The sequence below is a fragment of the Pleurodeles waltl genome, chromosome 1_1 (assembly GCF_031143425.1).
Source record: "Pleurodeles waltl isolate 20211129_DDA chromosome 1_1, aPleWal1.hap1.20221129, whole genome shotgun sequence".
In the NCBI taxonomy this organism is placed as follows: Eukaryota; Metazoa; Chordata; class Amphibia; order Caudata; family Salamandridae; genus Pleurodeles; species Pleurodeles waltl.
Window position 1 is genome coordinate 857,609,018 of NC_090436.1, and position 20,726 is coordinate 857,629,743.

General features: G+C 42.7%; 1 protein-coding gene across 1 annotated transcript in view; it reads left to right on the forward strand.

Moving 5' to 3' along the window:
* The window catches only part of PCSK5 (proprotein convertase subtilisin/kexin type 5), a 1,225,695-nt gene that overhangs the window by 1,014,364 nt on the left and 190,605 nt on the right, over positions 1-20,726 (forward strand). Inside the window, exons 22-23 of the mRNA XM_069229360.1 lie at positions 7,660-7,796; positions 12,825-13,022. Coding sequence (XP_069085461.1) covers positions 7,660-7,796; positions 12,825-13,022 — 335 coding nt within the window. The remainder of the gene's footprint in view (positions 1-7,659; positions 7,797-12,824; positions 13,023-20,726) is intronic.

The window sequence follows — 20,726 nt, forward strand, 5'->3', positions numbered from 1 at the left end:
ATTCTGCCTCCTATGAAGTGGTTCCACTGCAATGCATCAGGGTTGATTTTAGGTTTGGAAAGTACACTTCATCATCAAGTTTGTCACACACAGTTTTGTCATATATGCATTGTATGCAAAAGCAGTCCTTCTTAATTGTTTTTCATTACAAGATACATATGTTCAACAATGGCAAACTGGATTAATTGGAAAATGGTTTCCTTTTTTTTTTATTTTTTTTATTTTTATTGGTGGAAGAAAACATATTACATAAACATCTTTAAATCATTATAAACTGAAAACTTACAATAAGATAATCTATGGGGGTAAAGAGAAAAGATAAACAAAAAAGGGGGATAAAAGATAAGGTAAAGAAAAAAAAAAAAAAAAAAAAAATAGATAATAATAAATAAAAACAAAAAAGGGGGGGGAAAAACCATCACCAAATTAAATCATTCATATCAAATACAGAGCCTAACCACCCCACAAATACTAGCTTGGGAATGGTACCCCTTAATTCGAAGATGGGTGACCTCAGCCGGTATGGGCTAGTACCCAGGCCTGAAACAGACCCCATATTGTCTTCCCCTTCCTCCTGGCCTGTTTCCCCTTCCGTTCATACAATTATTTTTCCAAGTAGTAAGAGGAAAGCAACCTAGCCAACCATTGTTGCCAGGACGGGGGTCGTGGATTCCATTACAGGAGCAACCCTTTGGCACCTGTCTGAATCCGCCTTTCACCATTTCCCCTGAGCAAGCAGTGGAGGTGTCTAACCCCTCCCATGCACCAGTACATGATATACCTTTACGACTATTGATGTCTTGTACAGAAAGAAGGGGGTCACTTGTGTTCTGCTCCTCCTTTGTTATACAAATGGACAAACCACACACCTTTTCTTAAGCTATGAAAGCTAATGGTACTTTTCCTTCTTCCTTCTAAAATGCGTTTCTGCAAAGTCATCTTCCTTAGAAGCTGCAATTTCAAGTAAGAACCAGAAAAGTGGAACGTTTTCCATCTGCATCCTGTTATTTTGAAAGGTGTTAAAACAACACTGTCTCTAATTTTATTTTAAAAATACACTGATGTTTATATGAAATGAGGCTTGTCTTGCATGTAGCATGCATTATCACAAGAAAGACTTGCCAGACGTAACAGAAATTTCCAGTGTTATTGGGGAAGGCAAAGGAACACCATCACCATCAGACCACTTTCACCACTTCCGTGGAAATGATCACTCAATACATTTAAAAAACTCTGTGCGATGGTGTAATAACCACACTTTTCAGAGTAAAGCAGAAGCTTTCCTACTCTTAATTAGGGGTGGGCGAAGAATTATGCTCCGCTGGCCGAGTTCGCAGAGATTTCCCCACTCTGTGCTCTGTGCAGAGCGCGGAGTTCCGGAAAACTCCACGAAGATGAGTTTTTTCTCTCAATCACACACGCCAATGTTAGTTAATGTGCAAGAGAAATCACTAAGTTGGTGAGCGCGAGCGAGATCAATCACTAAATTGGCGTGCAAGATTTCTGAACACAAGTGGTAGGCCGTTACTGCTCACAATGAGAAAGCTGCTGCTCGTGTTGAGGAAGCTGCCGCTCAAATGGAAAATCTACTCGAGCTGCAGAAAGAAGTTAGTACTCTCTGGCGCTCTGCGTGATGCCTTCTGCGCTGATTTTACAGCACAGGAGAATCTCCTGCAACTGAAAATCAGAGCAAATAGCACAACTTACCCAGACTCCACCTCTCATGGGACTCTGCGTGGTGTGGCAGAGTTTTTTCAGCACCTTGTGGAGATCCTTGTAGCAGAACGCCGCGAACTCCGTCCAGGCCTACTCTAAATTTAAACAATCAGTCAAAATAAAGTCTATTTCAGGCTATAACCCATAAAATACAATTAAAACATATTTCATCATAAAAGTACCATTTTAAAAAATCTCGCTGTACCGCCACATCTGTGAACGAGAGAATAGCAAACGGAAAACATTTGCAGAATAAGATATTTTTAAAATAGCGAGGCAGTCAAGGGCTGGTGTGCGTCGCCTTATCGTCCAAACAGCCAATCAACCCCGTGAGTTTGCAAACACCACATTGCAAGAGGTTTCGATTTTGCATATTTCGACTAGCCTCGTTGTCCCGCCACTCCCTCTTTGTCAGCTGGCCAAGCCAAGCCAGGGGACCATGCGGTAGCATATAAAGGGCACAGAAAGGACAACGGACTATCTTGCTCAAGTTAGTTTGTTTATAAATAGCAATGCTCGGATTTCTCACATGTATTTAATTTACATTAAAAGGGGAGAATGCCACAGCTAAATTGAACATTTAAGGATTTTTCTCGTGTAGATTTGACCTCATTCAGGCAGGCCTCAAATTTCGGTGTACGCTTCCTTCATAAGAATGTGTGGATGAGAGAGCGCTTATGGTCAATTCCAACTAATTTATGCTGTAGTCATAATACCTTATATATATTTTATATATAACTCCAATTGTAAAGGAAAATGTGTTGTGCCTTGACTATAGCCAGGGCCACTAGAATTATGCGGCACAGGAGGGTCAGATTATGTGGTAGGGTTTCGTAAATTATGCTGTAAGAAAAAGGCAAATTATGTGGCCTTATGCAGCACGTTTTGTGATAGTATTGTTTCATTGTTTTGTCATTTTTAAACTTATTAACACTGTCTGGGCATTGGTTGCACTCATTAGTACCAGTTTAACACTCACATTTAGCACAAAGCAAATATTTGTTTTTGTTAAAATCAACTGATTATGCGACAGATGATGCATTATGTGGGAAGTGCGGCAAATTTACAATTAGCGGAAATCGCCACTGCCACACAATCTCGTTATTTCCAGTGACACTGACTATAGCTTAGGAATACTTACTTCTATTCGCCCCGGGTCCAGACATATCTGAACCAGGCAAGTGACCATCCCCCAACAAAACCCCATACTTCACACAGGCAATCGCTGTATTGGCTTGGCTCTGGTGTCCCCCAGATCTGTATCAAGTTCAAGAGTGGTATTGGGTTAGCCAGAGCAAAGATAACAACTATTCCCAGGAATATCAATGGTGGATTGGTGGGGTGGGCTGAATGACAGGCTTAGATGTTTCAGAAAACCATTCTCACGTGAATACAATGATGCCATTATTACATTCCCAAATTTCAGCACCATATCGCAATGTACTTTGATACTACGCTTCCAAACATCTGTAGCCGAGCATACCACCCCCCCCCCGTTCTCTTGTGAAACGTATGGATGCACTTCTATTTTGAGTCAAAGGACTTCTTGAGCTCCTAATTTGCTTTTTACACTCTGGGCCAGAGGGTAGTTTATGCCTCAGGTACTCAAAATCTTGGGTATTCCCAAGAGGTGAGCCATCACACCTGAAATTATTCTTATGTTCATTGTGAGACTTGAAATTCATCAAATTACTTTTAGAGCTATTAATAGTTAACCGTTTTAGTCCACGGAATTCCTTCAATTTATCTATAAATTTATGTTGTCCCTTAGGGCATCATCTACCTCTGTGTAGGTTCTAGAGACGCCCAATAATGGAATGCCACAGAGGCGTGTGCTCACTAACTGCCCTACTTGATTAGTATATGAGAAAAAAAGAATGATGTCAGTGAGCAACCATGATGCACAGCTTTATTATTGGGAACAACTCTGAGTTTTCACCCCCATCCCACAGTGGCTGAGTTGTCATGATGTAATTTTATCAGAATGTTCAGAATATTCACTCCTTGGTTTACTGGAAACGACTTTGAGCGCTCCTCCCCCCAAACCCCATCCCAAAGTAGCTTAGTTGTCATGATGTAATTATATCAGAATGTTCACTAGAATGGGAAATATTGCATAGGGAATTGCAAAGGAGGTGTCTGGGAATATTATCAGAAGCAGACCTGAGGTCAACAAGTATCACATATTGAGTGTCCCCTTTAGCGCAACATATTTTTTGGGCCGTAAGAAGGACCTGAATGCTTGGTCCACTGCGTTGGTCTTTTTTCGAATTTCTCTTGGCAATGGGAAACAACAACATTTTATTCCACCCAGGATTTAATTGTGCACAATAGGATCCCAACGACATGTTTTAATGCTGTCAAGCAAGCTTATTTTATGATAATTTACAGGATTCTTTTGGCATCTTTTTTGACACAACGGCATTAAGGCCATGTTCTCGTATGGGGAGTTCCTACCAGGACTGTGTTATTAGCAAGCATGATATAACTCTCTCATACTACTAGCTTACATCTATATAAATATGCTAGAATTTTATGTAAACCCGTCCCTTTCCTCTTTGGTGCTTATTAGTTCCCGAGTACAGTGGAAATAAGTTAAAGGTTCCAGCTGTCCACACTGTTGGATTAACTTTGTGCTATCATAACACAACTCTGATTAACTAATATGCAAAGACTCTCCACTACATACAGACATACACACAAATAACTATTATTTACTTGTGAGTAGTTTCGATTGCATTAAAATACCAGATTTCTAAATAGTACTAGCAACAGTGGTAAGTTCAAACCCAAAACCAATACGTTAAAACCAATGGCAACTACCATAAATGTCATTTTACAACCCAGAGGTCACAGCAAGCAGATCATGTGAAAACCCACTGAAATGTCAAAATAGAATCTGAAATGCTTTTGCAATACACACCTAAAAACGAATGCCTATGTACCTCACACACCGGGGATGCCAATGCAAAGTTCTGCGCATACACATAATAGCACACCATTGCAAAAGTGGAGCCACTAGACCTCTGTTAGACCTGGCAGCTTTTTGGCGTGTCTCCCCTGTCTTTTTGCCTTCTGACCTCCTGGTTTTGGACTCTGTTTTTGCAGTTTTTTTGTCTCTGCGCACTTTATCACTGCTAATCAATGCTTAAGTGCAAGTGCTCCCCATATAAAATAGTACTCTGGATTGGTTTATCCATAATTGGCATATTTGATTTACTAATAAGCCCCTAGTAATGTACCCTAGAGGTTCCCAGGGCCTGTGAATCAAATGCTACTAGTGGGCCTGCAGCACTGGTTGTGCCACCCACATTAGTAGCCCTGTAAACATGACTCAGACCTGCCATTGCAGTGTCTGTGTGAGCAGTTTTAAACTGTCAATTCGACTTGGCAAGTGTACCCACTTGCCAGGCCTCAACCTTCCCTTTTACTACATGTAAGGCACCTCTAAGTTAGGCCCTAGGTAGCCCCAGGGGCAGGGGGCAGTGTATGTTTAAGGTAGGAAATATACTAGTGTATTTTATATATCCTAAAAGTGAAATACTGCCAAATTCGGTTTTCACTGTGCAAGGCCTATCTCTCTCATAGGTTAACATGGGAGCTGCCTTTAAATATCCTTAAAGCGCAGATTCTCTTTGAGAGTAGATACAAATGTGGAGTTTAGGGTCTCTGAACTCACAATTTAAAAATACATCTTTTAGTGAAGTTGGTTTTAAAATTGTCTGTTTGAAAATAGCACTTTTAGAAAGTAGGCATTTTCTTGCTTATACCATTCTGTGACTCTGTCTGGTTGTGGATTGTCTGTCTGGGTCAGTTTGACAGTTGGGCTGTTTTGCACCTCTCTAGACAGTGACACAAAAGGGGGTGGGGTGTAGCCTGCATATCCTGATGAACCATCTGAGCTAAAGAGGAGGGAGGAGTGTCGTTCACACCTGAAAGGACTGTGCCTGCCCTCACACAATGCAGTCCCCGACCCCCTAGTGTGCGTCTGGGGCCTGGCCTGGACAAGGAAGGATCTTGCAAACACTTGAGACAGAACTGGGTATAAGAAGAAGACCCAAAACCCCAGACTTTTAGAATATTTCTGGAACCAAGAGGAACCTCTGCCCAGGAGAAGAGTTGAAGAACTGAAGGAGGAGTACTGTCCCTTTGCTGTGTTGCTTTGCTGGACTGGCCTGCAGTTGCTGCTTCTGCCTGAAAAGAGTGCAAAGGGTGAACTCTGCTGTGTGTCCTGCTTGTCAAAATTATCCAAGGGCTTGGAGTAGAGCTTGCCTACTGTTGGAAGTCTCAGGAATATCAAAGACTTCAGTTTCATCTGCCTACAGCACTGGTAACTGTGTGTTTTGTGCTGCAACAGAAGAAAAACCACTGAGACGCCCGTTGGCCTGTACCGTGACCTGCTGATGCCTCGCAGAGTCACATTGCCCCGCTTCGCACTGCGACCCTGGTCTCAACAACGCCGTCATCAGAGGACTGTACCAAGCCGCTCCTCGCACCGTGACCTGTGGGCCCCGCACTGTGGCATCGCCTGCTCACACTGCAGCCTGGGCATCACCGACGACGACGCTCCTGCTGACACCAGCGCCAGCACCATTGACTTCTGTGTCGTCACCAGGCATCCTGCCTGCACCGTGGCCTGTGGACACCGCTTGTGAGGGTCACGAAGCACTGTCTCCCGTCCCGCACTGTTGGCTTGGGCCTACGGACGACAGCGCTTCAGCAACGACAATGCTGCTGCCTGCACCATGACCTGTGGACACTGCATGTCCCACCGCCACGCTTCACACCGCAGCCCAGGTGTCACTGACGCCACTGGATGCCATTACTGAGCCGTTGCCTGCACCGTGACCTGTGGGCACCGCATGTTGCATCGTTCCACTTTGCACTGCACCCCCCAAGCCATCCACGCCTGCGCACCTGACTTCATCAGCCCGAAATTCGATCCACAAAGCATGTGACCTCAAGGGCCCGACGACTCCTGCACCGACTTCGGAACTGACACTGCGACATCAGCGACGCCGCTCTCTGGAGCTCACCGCGAGGATCACGACGCCCTGCAAATCCAAGGTACTGTTTGCGGGTCTTCCCGACACCAGAGCTCGCCCGCAACACCGCGGCCGGCCTGAACTGTTGGTTTTGTTGATCACGACGCTGTTATAGCCCCAGGTGGAGCTATCGACTTCAAGGAACTGTATTTTTGAGTAAATCTTGCAGAATTCATATTTTTATTACTGTATGTTGGATTTTTATCGTATTTGTTCTTGTTTTATATAGATAAATATTGGCTATTTTTCTAAAACTGGTGTGGTGTCCGTTTGTAGTGCTTTCACTTATTACTGTGTGTTATGTGCAAATGCTTTACACATTGCTTCTGAGATAAGCCTGACTGCTCGTGCCAAGCTACCAAGTGGGTGAACAGGGGTTATCTGAGTGGGTATCTCCCTTATCCTGACTAGAGTGAGGGTCCCTACTTCGACAGGGTGCAAACCGACTGCCAACTAGAGACCCCATTTCTAACAGCCTCACTCCCAGTCACACAGATAATAAGGTCTGGTCACACTGACAGCCTTCTAAAACATGGTATGTGCCACACCCAATAATAATAAGGGCAGGATTGACTCACCCCTCCTGGTCACAAGACAGTTCAAGGATTTCACATAGCTAGGGACAGGCTTAGGCCTCTGCACACACATGTAGATTCGCATGACGCTGGGGCCGAAATAAAAGTTGTGATACCAGATGTAATGCATTGAGGGTAGGAGAGCAGGCCCTTAAACCAGGAAAGGTAAATTCCTGTCACAAAAGTCATCTATTACAAAAACAAACGATCAAATATAAATACAATGCATCCATGAAAAAGTTATGCATTATTTTACCTTTTGTATTTGTTACATCTACTTCTGCCTTCATGCTGATTTTCTCTCCCTTTTGACTTTTATTTAGGATTTTCGATGCAGGCCGTTGTGTTTTGAAATGCTCAGCAGGGAAATTTGAGTTCAAAAGACAGTGCCATAATTGCCATCACACATGCAAGGAATGCAATGGAAATGAGCCATTCAAATGCACCACTTGTGGCACAGGTAAGGGTGGTATTTCAACTAATGTCCTTGAATTAACTGAATACAAAAAGTGTAATTCTGGATATGCTCATTAACAAGTTTAAAAACCGATATTCAGTTTTATTTTAACACAGAGAGGCTTGTATATGCGCATGATGAGCAATGGTATTGAAATATACACAATTTCTGCTTCTAGGTGCAGTCCAGGAATTGTGGGGCTAGGCGCCTTTCTCAAAGAGATGTTGCCGTTACCCTTGCAATGTCTTGCTCCATATATGGTGCTGTTCCAAATTGTTATTTGAGAGTGGTCAAAGTCAGCAGCGGATGGTGATCTTTGAAAGCAATGGAGCGTAGAAATAGCTCCTAATTCCAGCAAGTGAGACACCTATTTCTTCTAGAATGGTTTAGAGGAGTTCTCCCCCAATAATACTTTGATAAAACGGGATCAAATAGTCTATTTTAAAGCACAGTGTTCACAAAATTGGCTCAAAAGCAATTGATTGCCAAGCCAATGTGCCTGATACGCTCTAGGAGTTGACACCATTTTTATCAAACCATCCAGTGGATGCCACACATATGTGAAAAATTATCTCTATCATGACAGGGCCAGCATTTTGTTCTTTGATGTCTAGAATTACATACATTATGCCAGCATCACAATGTTGTCATTGATGCCACCCATACACCATGGGTGACACTCAGGCCTGCAAAAATGTTTTCTGGAATATCATGGCCAGCATTTTTGTATGGTTGGTTGCCCCATCTTCCTATTCCATTGTTGTCCTTCCTTATGCCAAGAATTAAATCCAGTATGCCAGGGCCCACATTTTGCCAGGGGTACCCTATATGCTGAATATTAGCTCTCGTGTGCCCTCTGTAGCATTTTTATATTGATACCCCATATACCAACAATTATTCCAATATCAAAGCACCAGCGTTTGGTCTATCTGTCCATCTGTCGAGAATAACCACTACTGTGCCTGTATTTTCCTATAGACACTCTATGCAGCAAGAATTATCTCCAGGGAAGCAGCTCCAGCATTCTGCAGTCAATATCCAGTATGCCAGCTCTAGCATTTTGCCACAGGTTCCCCTTATGCCAGAATAGACTCCAATATGCCAGTTCTAGAATTTTGCAATGGATACCCCATATGCCAGTTATTATTCCTAATATTTATACTCAATCACACTCATTCTCACTCATTCTCACAGTTTCATTTTCACTCACTCTCACTTATTCCCTCCCATACATGCTAACTCACTCTTTCACTTATGGCCACTCTCACTCGCCAACATACATTTTCATTTATACTCATATTCACTCCCTCACTTATTCTCACTCATACTCACTCACTCACTCACTTACTGATTCTCACTCATATGCCACAAAATATATACAATATGCTAGTTCCAACATTTTGTCCTGGGTACCCTATAAGCCAAGAATTATCTCCAATATGCAAGCTCAAACATTTTGTCAAGGGTACCCCATATGTCAAAAATGTCGTCCAATCTGCAGGCACCAACATTTTACCACAAGAAATGCCAAGAAAAACCTCTACTGTGCCAGCACTTTGCCATGGTTGCCCATATGTGATGGAGGCTCTCCCTTATGGACCTCCACTGTCCTTGGTTTCTACTACTTTTTAGGTCAAGCGCTCAAGCGCCCTGCCGTGTTGTAATCAATCTGTGGGCTTTTAACCACGTCCACTGCATGCCCATCACTATCACTCGCTCATGGCTTGCCTTTTTAAAAATCCTTTGTTATCACTGGTAAATACTTTACGTGTGTCCCTCCTTGGGGCAGCTTTGTTACCACAAAGAGATAAAGGGAACCAGGAGGATTAATGGTCCAGTGTATACCCTCCGATGAAAGTTATTATATAATGAAATACACTGTTCCAAGGATAGAAAGAAAAGACAAGGTGAACACTAAGGAGTCCTAATTATTAGGAGCAAGAGTCCTCACACACCTTAATGGGTGTCATGCTTCATCATCGGACAGGCTCCTCGTCAGACCGGCGCTGCAATGTCTGACGGGCACCCCCGTCGCGGGGCATTCTGCTGGAGATCTTTTATTGATGATGCGGCTAGTACCCCACAAATAAGTGAGGAAAAAGAATAAAAAGGGGAGAAGAGATTAAGCACTAAAATTGGCTCACGACCCCTACTAAATAATATTTTTATTTCTGTATGAGGTGATGGCCAAGATTAAAAATATATCCAGAGAGTGAGGTAGAGGTAATGCTCATCCACTCTATTAATACTGAATGTGGAAAAGAGGAAGGGATCAGGAACAACCCGGTCCACCTTCAATTAGGACCGACATGTTTCGCGTCTATGTGGTCCACATGGATCCTGTGACGCTTCTTCAGGACCTAATGTTGTTCTAAACTTCTCCAACCAAAGACTAGGTAGACTCTTACAAACTATCACTGACAGTCAAAAAAGTATCGCCCGTCACTTACGAAAGTCCAACCTGATCCGAACTTTCTGTTCTTAATGGTCACCCTGCAAAGGTATAAAAGGTATCAACAACTAGGTAATGAACTCCATACCCTTGTTTGTGTTAAATAAAACAGTGAATATGTGACAAACTGTGTGACACAAAGTGAAGATGTGGGTGGTAGCACACTCATGCTGAATAAATAACAGAGGCTTACCCTCCCAAGTCGGGACAGGGCTTCATGGGATCACGCAGACCACTAGCCAGGCTTATGATACATACTAACTGTTTGACAGACAAAACAGCAAGAAAACAGACAATTGTCTTTTTAGTACCAGTAAAACAATCAAAATTTATACAGGGAAAAAGTTGCCCAGTAAATCCTGAAATAGTATGTAACAGATTAAACAAGATGGAATAGGCTATAGGCAAACGTCTATTAGTAACAGCGCGACAGGCTCCGATTCTGAGCCTGCACGTTTAGTTCTTTTACCTGTAGAGGGTGCCGCTAATAACTCGAAACGCCCCTACGTACGGATTTTATTCTCATTTTTATTTTTTCCTGCTGCCCGGCCGAGTATCTCTCGGAAAGAGCGGACGCCAAGCTCCTCTTGTTGTAGGGGATACTGTTGAGAATGCTACCGTGTAGACACTGGTTTATCTGATGAGTACTGGTAGGAGCAATATTTTGTGGGATGAGTTATCTACGAGCCTGCCTATTACAGCTTGTTTAATCTGTTACATACTATTTCAGGATATACTGGGCAACTTTTTCCCTGTATAAATTTTGATAGTTTTACTGGTACTAAAAAGACAATTGTCTGTTTTCTTGCTGTTTTGTCTGTCAAACAGTTAGTATGTATCATAAGCTTGGCTAGTGGTCTGCGTGATCCCATGAAGCCCTGTCCCGACTTGGGAGGGTAAGCCTCTGTTATTTATTCAGCATGAGTGTGCTACCACCCACATCTTCACTTTGTGTCACACAGTTTGTCACATATTCACTGTTTTGTTTAACACAAACAAGGGTATGGAGCTCATTACCTAGTTGTTGATACCTTCTATACCTTTGCAGGGTGACCATTAAGAACAGAAAGTTCGGATCAGGTTGGACTTTCGTAAGTGACTGGCGATACTTTTTTGACTGTCAGTGATAGTTTGTAAGAGTCTACCTAGTCTTTGTTGGAGAAGTTTAGAACAACATTAGGTCCTGAAGAAGTGTCACAGGATCCATGTGGACCACACAGACGCGAAACATGTCGACCCTAATTGAAGGTGGACCGGGTAGTTCCTGATCCCTTCCTCTTTTCCACATTCAGTATTAATAGAGTGGATGAGCATTACCTCTACCTCACTCTCTGGATATATTTTTAATCTTGGCCATCACCTCATACAGAAATAAAAATATTATTTAGTAGGGGTCGTGAGCCAATTTTAGTGCTTAATCTCTTCTCCCCTTTCTATTCTTTTTCCTCACTTATTTGTGGGGTACTAGCAGCATCATCAATAAAAGATCTACAGCAGAGAGCCCCCCTACAGGGGGTGCCCGTCAGACATTGCAGCGCCGGTCTGACAAGGAGCTTGTCCGATGATGAAGCATGACACCCATTAAGGTGTGTGAGGACTCTTGCTCCTAATAATTAGGACTCCTTAGTGTTCACCTTGTCTTTTCTTTCTATCCTTGGAAAAGTGTATTTCATTATATAGCAGCTTTGTTACCACCTTGGTCATCGACCTTGTTACATGGATAATTGCACTTTTGCTGATACGTTTGACTGCGAACAAACTTATTTTTCCTTTTGTGTCTCTCCTTCGCGTTCATGCTCAAGGTGGCCATGGCACTTTCAATCGACTCGCTTATGTCAACTGTTTTACTTTTCATTTTCAATTTATGTGGCAAGAAAAATCCAGTTAGGAATTAACAACACTAATAGCTCTAACTCTAACAAACGCGAGACCTATTGCATTGCAAATGCTTGTCTATTGTACCATTAGTGAATACTATCCTGATAATTGCGTTTGATATATTGAAAAAATGCCGCCGCAGGCTTCAAGATTCAAGCAGCAGTGTGAGGCGTGCAGTGAGTCTGCCTAATGGCGGTCACAGATGAACCTGCTTTTGTCCCTTTACCTTAGCCCATCTTGTAACGGGGGAATGGGGTTAAAAGTACCAAGTACGGGAGATAGAGATCACACTGTACTCCTGTGTAGTAGAGTGCGTGGGGAATCGCCCAGGGCCAAAAGCAACTGTTTCCTCTTCTTGAGGGCTTGTCTGAGGTTTCCAGTGTGCGCCCGTGAAGCGTACATTACATGGACATGTATAAATGTACACCCAAGCTTGCATGACATCCAGGACACACATTTTGTCATCTTGATTCCTATTTTGATTAATATTCCTCATTACAAATGGCACCTATTTTTGTCGTACAACTGAAGAGCTCCAATGGGGAGTGTCCATTATGTAGGGCCTTAGGCTATTCTGTCAAGGCGCTTTAATTGCATTTGATTTTCTCTTTTAAAGTATAGGTGCGATCTTCTACCTCATTCGAGGAATACTTTTTCCCATGAATGTTCATTCTTACAATGTTTCTTTCTGTGCTTCCTAGATAAGAATGGTAGAAAGCTATTCCTCTATACCGGGGAATGCAGGGACGCCTGCCCCCAGGGGCACTTTGCAGCACGCAGCACCTGCACACCGTGTTCAGAGAACTGTGAAGCATGCAGCGACAGTGACAGGTGCACCCGATGCTCGCAGGGATACTACCTCGAAAGCGGCAAATGCCTTAAACTGGAATGTGGAGATGGTAAGCACAATACACACAAAAACAAGGGACGGGGAGGGAAGAGGGGGTTAACCGCACCACCTCCCTGTATACCACTATATCACATAGAATACGGTAACCCTGGGTTGTTATGTAGTCCTATGTATCCTATTTAGGAGTCCAACTTTTTAGGACAAGGAAACTTACCCACACGTCTGTGGCATGCTTCATTATAGGAACCCTTGTTACGCTGTGGACAGATTTTCTTTGTCTGAGTGGGGCCAACCTAATGTAGGGAGCTACTACGCCATCTTGTGATAGATTCCAACAAGTAGGTGGATATTAAGAACATGCAAATCACTGCAAACTGCGCCCCCTTAAAGTCCACACACAACTGACAATAGATTACACCTACCCCGACTTTGGGTAATACATACCCCTTTTTGGGGAGGAGGTGGCACTCTGTATAGGCCCAGCCTGTGTATAGGCAAAGGATTATATCCGATAGGTATGCAGTCATTACATTAGTCAGTTCTAGCACATACACAACTAAGACCGCCAAATCCCAACTCTACTGTCACCTAACTTTGGGGCTTACCACAGGTGACGAGCCGCTATCCCTGCGGGAAATGCAGTGTGTCCCTTTACAAATGTGGTAAAAGAACTTCTTCTAGGCAAACGTACCTCTTGGACATTAAATACATACACCAACTGCAGTTCCAAGAACATGATCTACACGATCAAATGTCTCTGCAAGTTAATGTATGTGGGGATGGCAGCAAGGAAAAATGTATTTGTGTCAACAAACAGCAGCAACATAAGATGTGAACCCAACACTACAAGAATGGCCAATGATTATTTAGATTATTTAGAAGGGAGACATACTGAGAGCAAAGTTGAAGAAGCAAGAATTTAGAACTGTGTGTTGGTATGAATGTTTGAATGACTGCTGTGAGGAATGCCACTGAGACTCAGAGGCTTAAGCAATTGCTGAAACATATTGGCCAATGGGTGGTAGAACAAACTGAGTCACACATCATCTTGTTCATGTTTTTAAACCTACCCAACGTTTAAATTAGTTAGTGGCACTGTGAGATAAATGTAACACCTTCATCACTTGTCCAGATTTAGCTTATTAAAAACGGTACAGCGCGTGGAAAGGACTCCTAACATGAAACATGCCACAAAAGTGTAGAGTATGTTTCTCCTCCATAAAAGTTGGATGTCTAGATATCTAAATAGGGCTATTTAGGTGACAACGAAAGAGTCAGCAAGTTGCAGGCAAAACATCACATCAGAGATTCAACAGCTGGTCTGTTGTACAATTTGCACTTCCATCATAAAAAACAGACAAGACAAATGTCTGCGGCTAACATTCTCCACTAGTCAGAAGGACTGCATCAATAAATACACAAATGAACACATAAATCAACAAGCCTTGACAAGCCAAATGGTATAGAGTTGTTATGTGATTAACTGCATGTTTTAGTGAAGCAGGAAGAGTGGGATACTCACGTGTTCAGATGGAACTCCTGCTTATGCCACTCTGCATTTATACCTGTAAGGCAATCGCAGTGTAGAGCAAAGAAAGAGCGTGAGACTTATGGTGTGGCAACATTCAATGAAACTGACTGAATACTTCATCTAGAAAGTCTGTCTCACGACAATTAATATTTGTTTACATAATGTATACATCTATACATAATGTAATGATAGTGTGAGATCAAATACAGACCTGTGGACTAAGTAGGATCTGTGGTGTTGGAGTAATAATGAAAATAACCTGACTGACTAGGCTAGGTGGTATTCATCATCTCTTGATGGTCATACATATGTCTGTCTACATATTTACATGTAGTAAATATGCAGATATGCCAAAAGGGTTGTTGTTTTGATTCTAACTCAAATTCAGCATCCAGGTCCCTTGCACTGATTTTAAACCCAGCTAAACTCCTAAATAACTTCTCACGAATTGGTGACCCATGTGGATACAGTCTATCGAACCAACAATAGAGCATTAAGTAGACAACCACACTAGACATTTTTATATTCAGAAAAACCCCTATTTCAATTTGGTGGATGAGGCTGTTTGCTTTACTGGTTTTAGTGAGTGTTTTACAGGAATCCCAACTACATGGTTTTAAAAGTCACTCAATTGGCCATTATTACACACAGATTGAAGTAAACAGGGTCACTCCTCGGTATCACTTTGGGAAAATAAATAATTTAGTAGGCAAAATAGCCACACATATGTATTGCTAATTTAATAGGATCATGCACAAGACAACCAAAGTAATCCATAGAACAGTATTTACGACATCCATTAGTGTACAGAAATATAAAATAATGCAAGAAATTCACATAGATTATAGTGAAATCATGTGCATAGTATCCCCATTGAAGCAGAACCACAAAAAGGAATAGTATAAACTTTTTACAGCTCTACAAGTACAGGTGTGTTACTCATACCAAACTTCTGCATGTGATCAACCTTTATAGTCCATTGGCCTTAAAGCAGCGCCTTATTGTGTGTTTGATATAATTTTCGACGACATTTTGACCCGGAATTGGAGTGACCTTGGTGATTGGGGTGCCAAAGGATAATATACCCTAGTGAATTAAAATATCAGTACTTATTTGGGGTGAATACCTCGTTCTATATCTCTCTCACCTCGTTCGCTCTTTCTCTCTATGGCTTTGGTGCTTTTTCTCTCGCTCTCTGTGTCTTTGCTCTCTGCAACTTCTGGTACCTTTTCTCTCACTCTCTGTGCCTTTTCTCTCACTCTTTGTGACTTTTCTCTCACTCTCTGTGCATTTTCTCTCACTCTTTGTGCCTTTTCTCTCACTCTCTGTGCCTTACCTTTTCTCTCACTCTTTGTGCCTTTTCTCTCACTCTGTGCATTTTCTCTCACTCTCTGTGCCTTTTCTCTCAATCTTTGTGCCTTTTCTCTCATTCTCCGTGCCTTTTCCCTCACTCTTTGTGACTTTTCTCTTACTCTTTGTGCCTTTTCTCTCACTCTTTGTGCCTTTTCTCTCACTCTTCGTGCCTTTTCTCTGTGCCTTTTCTCTCACTCTCTGTTCCTTTTCTCTCACTCTCCGTGCCTTTTCTCCCACTCTTTGTGCCTTTTCTCTCAAGCTTTGTGCCTTTTCTCTCACTTTGCATTTTCTCTCAGTCTCTGTGCCTTTTCTCTCACTCTTTGTGCCTTTTCTCTCACTCTTTGTGCCTTTTCTCTCACTCTCTGTGCCTTTTCTCTCATTCTCTGTGCCTTTTCTCTCACTCTTTGTGCCTTTTCTCTTACTCTTTGTGCCTTTTCTCTCACTCTCTGTGCCTTTTCTCTCACTTTGCATTTTCTCTCACTCTCTGTGCATTTTCTCTCACTCTCTGTGCCTTTTCTCTCACTCTTTGTGCCCTTTCTCTCAATCTCTGTGCCTTTTCTCTCACTTTGCATTTTCTCTCACTCTCTGTGCCTTTTCTCTCATTCTCTGTGCCTTTTCTCTCACTCTTTGTGCCTTTTTTCTCACTCTCTGTGCCTTTTCTCTCACGTTGCATTTTCTCTCACTCTCTGTGCTTTTTCTCTCACTCTCTGTGCCTTTTCTCTCAATCTTTGTGCCTTTTCTCTCATTCTCAGTGCCTTTTCTCTCACTCTTTGTGCCTTTTCTCTTACTCTTTGTGCCTTTTCTCTCACTCTTTGTGCCTTTTCTCTCACTCTCCGTGCCTTTTCTCTCACTCTTTGTGCCTTTTCTCTTACTCTTTGTGCCTTTTCTCTCACTCTTTGTGCCTTTTCTCTCACTCTCCGTGCCTTTTCTCTGTGCCTTTTCTCTCACTCTTTGTGCCTTTTCTCTCACTCTCCGTGCCTTTTCTCTCACTCTTTGTGCCTTTTCTCTCTCTCTTTGTGCCTTTTCTCTCACTCTCTGTGCCTTTTCTCTCACTTTGCATTTTCTCTCACTCTCTGTGCCTTTTCTCTCACTCTTTGTGCCTTTTCTCTCACTCTCTGTGCCTTTTCTCTCCCTCTCCGTGCCTTTTCTCACTCTTTGTGCCTTTTCTCTCACTCTTTGTGCCTTTTCTCTCACTCTCCGTGCTTTTTCTCTCACTTTGCTTTTTCTCTCACTCTCTGTGCCTTTTCTCTCACTCTTTGTGCCTTTTCTCTCACTCTTTCTGTGCCTTTGCACTTGCTGTTTTTGTGATTTCTGTCACTCTCTGTGCCTTTTTTTCCACTCTGTGCCTTTTCTCTCAATCTTTTGGTGGCTTTTGGTGCTTTTTCTCTAAGCCTCTGTGCCTTTTTAGTCACCCTTGTACCACTTCTTGTGCTCCTTTCCGATCTTTGAAAATCTCGCCATCTTCCCTCTACCCCTCTTCTGCCCTCTCTGTGCCCCCAGCCTCCTCCCTCCCTCGCTCATTACCTGTTTCTCTGCACCCTCCTTCTCACCTTAACTGTTCCTCATGCCTCTCTCCTTCACAGTTATCGCGACCCTCCTCCACCCTGCCCACCGCCCCCTGTATCCTTTTCCCTCCACTCCTTTTCCCTCCCAGGACCTCCTTATGACGGCCACATCATGGACAAGCAGCAGATGCACGCAGCAGGTGCACCACTGACGCGCCAAAGGAAACCCATCAGTAAGACACAATAGGGCAACCAGTGGTCGAAGTGGGCAGGATGAGAGCGGCACGACGTGCCCCAACGTTCTTAATTTATGAAAAACTGTTCCCCTACTTTTTATCAAAAGACAACTTGCCAGGATGGTAAACTCCAATTGTGCAAATGCTTCAGCTTAGGTTTCATTTAGTGAGTCTCCTGTGCTGTGAGACCGATGAGCTGCTTAACAATGAACCAGAAGCTTACTATTGAACCAGCCTTCTTGCCAGAGTGCTTCCTTGCCTGAAAGAAATGCAAATGCGCACAACTGGTTAATCTGTAAATGTAAAGGGGGCTTGGGAGCAGGCACTGGTTTAATTGATCAAATCTCTTGAAGCTTTGTGATGAGAAAGATGTATTCTTTTCGACTGGTAGTACAGGGAGCAACCAGCTGAACTGTGCAGTGTGTGCTTTCCAGGGCAGTTAAATGAAAATGAATCATTACGTACAGTCTGGGCATTCCCAAAACCTATGTTTTGGAAGCGCCATTTTATCTGAAAAACGTTTACACATTTGTTAACAGTCTGTCTTATACTATGTATAATGCAAGTTTAACAACATATCTTACAAGTTCTCAGTGCTTTCTGTCACAGGCTGGGCCCTCATAGCAGTAACAATACACAAGCCACAGTTCTCCATTGTAGCAGCCCAAAAATATTTCTGTGGCTTTCTGGTTACACACATACCTCTCAGTACATTAACTAATAGAGATTTCATAACACACAATAGTGCGCTTACCACTGATTAACTTAACTTTTTAAACATTTATTTTTCATTTAAGCTGTGTTATTTCATATGTAGATACCTGAAGGAGAATATTTTGTTTTTTAGCAACACCTTTGACCCTACCCCCACACTCACAGCAAGCAGCAGGCCAGCACAACAAAGCAACAGGTGTAGTGGCAGTCTCTCCTACAGCATCCAGCTCTTCTTCCTGGCAAAATATCCTCAGTCCAGAAGTATTGTAACTTTATGATGTCAGAGGTCCAGTACTTATACTTATTTCTGTCTTTGAAGTAGGCAAAATTCAAAGAAAAGTCTTTGTGGTGCACAAGACCCTGCCTTTCCCTGCCCTGGCTCCGGCCACACTCGGGGTTGGAGGCTGCTTTGTGTGGGTAGAGTCATAGCCCTATTCAGGTGCAAGTGTCGGCTCCTCCCATCTCTCTAGCTTCGGAAGACCCATCAGGAAATGCAGGGCACACCTCCGCTCCCTTTGTGTGACTGTCTAGAGTGGAGTCACAAACAGCCCAACTTTAATCCTCTCCCAGATGTGTATTCCACAGCCAGGCAGAGGCACAGAATGGTTAAGCAAGAAAATGCCCACTACCTATAAGTGGCATTTTCAAACTTATACTTGAGAAACCGACCTCACCAAAAGTTGTATTTTAAGTTGTGAGTTCAGAGACCCCAAACTCCACATCTCTAGCTGCTCCCAATGGGAAATTACACTGGAAATATATTTCAAGGCAAACCCCATGTAATCCTAAGGGAAAGATACTCCTTGTAATAGTGAAAAACAAGTTTATCAGTATTTCACTATCAGGACTTGTAAAACACACCATTACATATCCTACCTTTTAAATACACCACACTCTGCCCATGGGCTGCCTTAGGTCTACCTTAGGGGTGACGTTCATGTAGCAAAAGGGAAGGTTTGAGCCTGACAAGTGGTTGCACTTGCCAGGTCAAAGTGGCAGTTTAAAACTGCAATGGCAGGTCTGAGACATGTTTACAGGGCTACTTATGTGTTTGGCACAAACGGTGCTGCAGGCCCACTAGTAGCATTTGACTTACGGGCCCACAGTGCACTTTGCTAGGGACTTACTAGTAAATCAAATATGCCAATCATGAATAAACCAATCACCAATACAATTTAGGCAGGGAGCACTTGCACTTTAGCACTGGTCAGCAGTGTTAAAGTGCCCAGAGTCCTAATGCCAGCAAAAACGAAATGCAGCACACAGGCAAAAGTAGGAGGTCAGAGGCAAAGCGTTTGGAGATAACCCTGCAAAAAGGGCCATTTCCAACAACTTGGTTCCTTATTGGGGTGGCTTCAGTATCACTTTGCAGAATATCTTCTGGTTAAAGCTGTAGTGTTTCTTATTTAAATATGCCTTCTTCATTGGTGATGGATTATTTGCCATTTCAATTATCGGACATCAGTGTATGGTGCTGTAATTTTAAGATTAACACCAAATTGCATTTGTTTAGATTTTCCAAATATTTAAATAAGTCAGACATCTGAATGTGAGACTACCCAGAAAACAGTGCAAAATGTGTTTTCCTTTATAGAACCGTAATGTGAGTGTAAATGAGTGACTTGGGGCCTGATTTAGAGTTTGGTGGACAGGTTACTCTCACAAACTTGATGGATATCCCGTCCGCCTTATTGCGATTTCCATAGCATATAATGAGATTGTAATTCGGCGGATGGATTGTCCATTTTCCCCCACCTCCATCACTTTTGTACCCCCACCACCTTGTCTGTCCGTTTCGACCGCCCCTTCCCCCACTGCTACCCATTTTATTTCCACACACCCTCCACCTCCATGGTGCTTAACAAGGGCGCTTGGTACTATTTTTACACATTGCACACCAGCATGAGCTTCTGTGCAACAGGTCTTAAATGAAAAAAAACGCTGTTATGTGGTGAGTGCTGGTTGAGTCATCGTGTGTTAAAAAATATATATATATATTTAAGCCATGTTGCACAGCAGCTCGTTCTGCTTTGCAACATGTCTAAAAGCATTGACCAAACCAATAGATCTCGCCAATGTGAACCCTATTGGCTTTGCCCGTGCTTGTTGTGATGTGGAAGCACTCTACATTACCAATATTTGTGATATTCACTGCTTCTCTTTGCTTCCAAATTATGCAAACACTTTGCAGAAGAGCAGTTTTTTTTTTCACCCGTCCCCCGTTCATCCTGTTGCTTAAATACTTTAACCTGATGGCTGTTTCTTTCATTTTTTATTCCTTTCTCTACCAATAGGAGCTGCATTCTTGTGAAATGTTTAACATTATTTATTTTTTTTATAATTGGTCACATTCTGGATTTTTTGACTGTTCTTTACTACTGGTTTACACTGTTACTGAATTACCACCGACAACT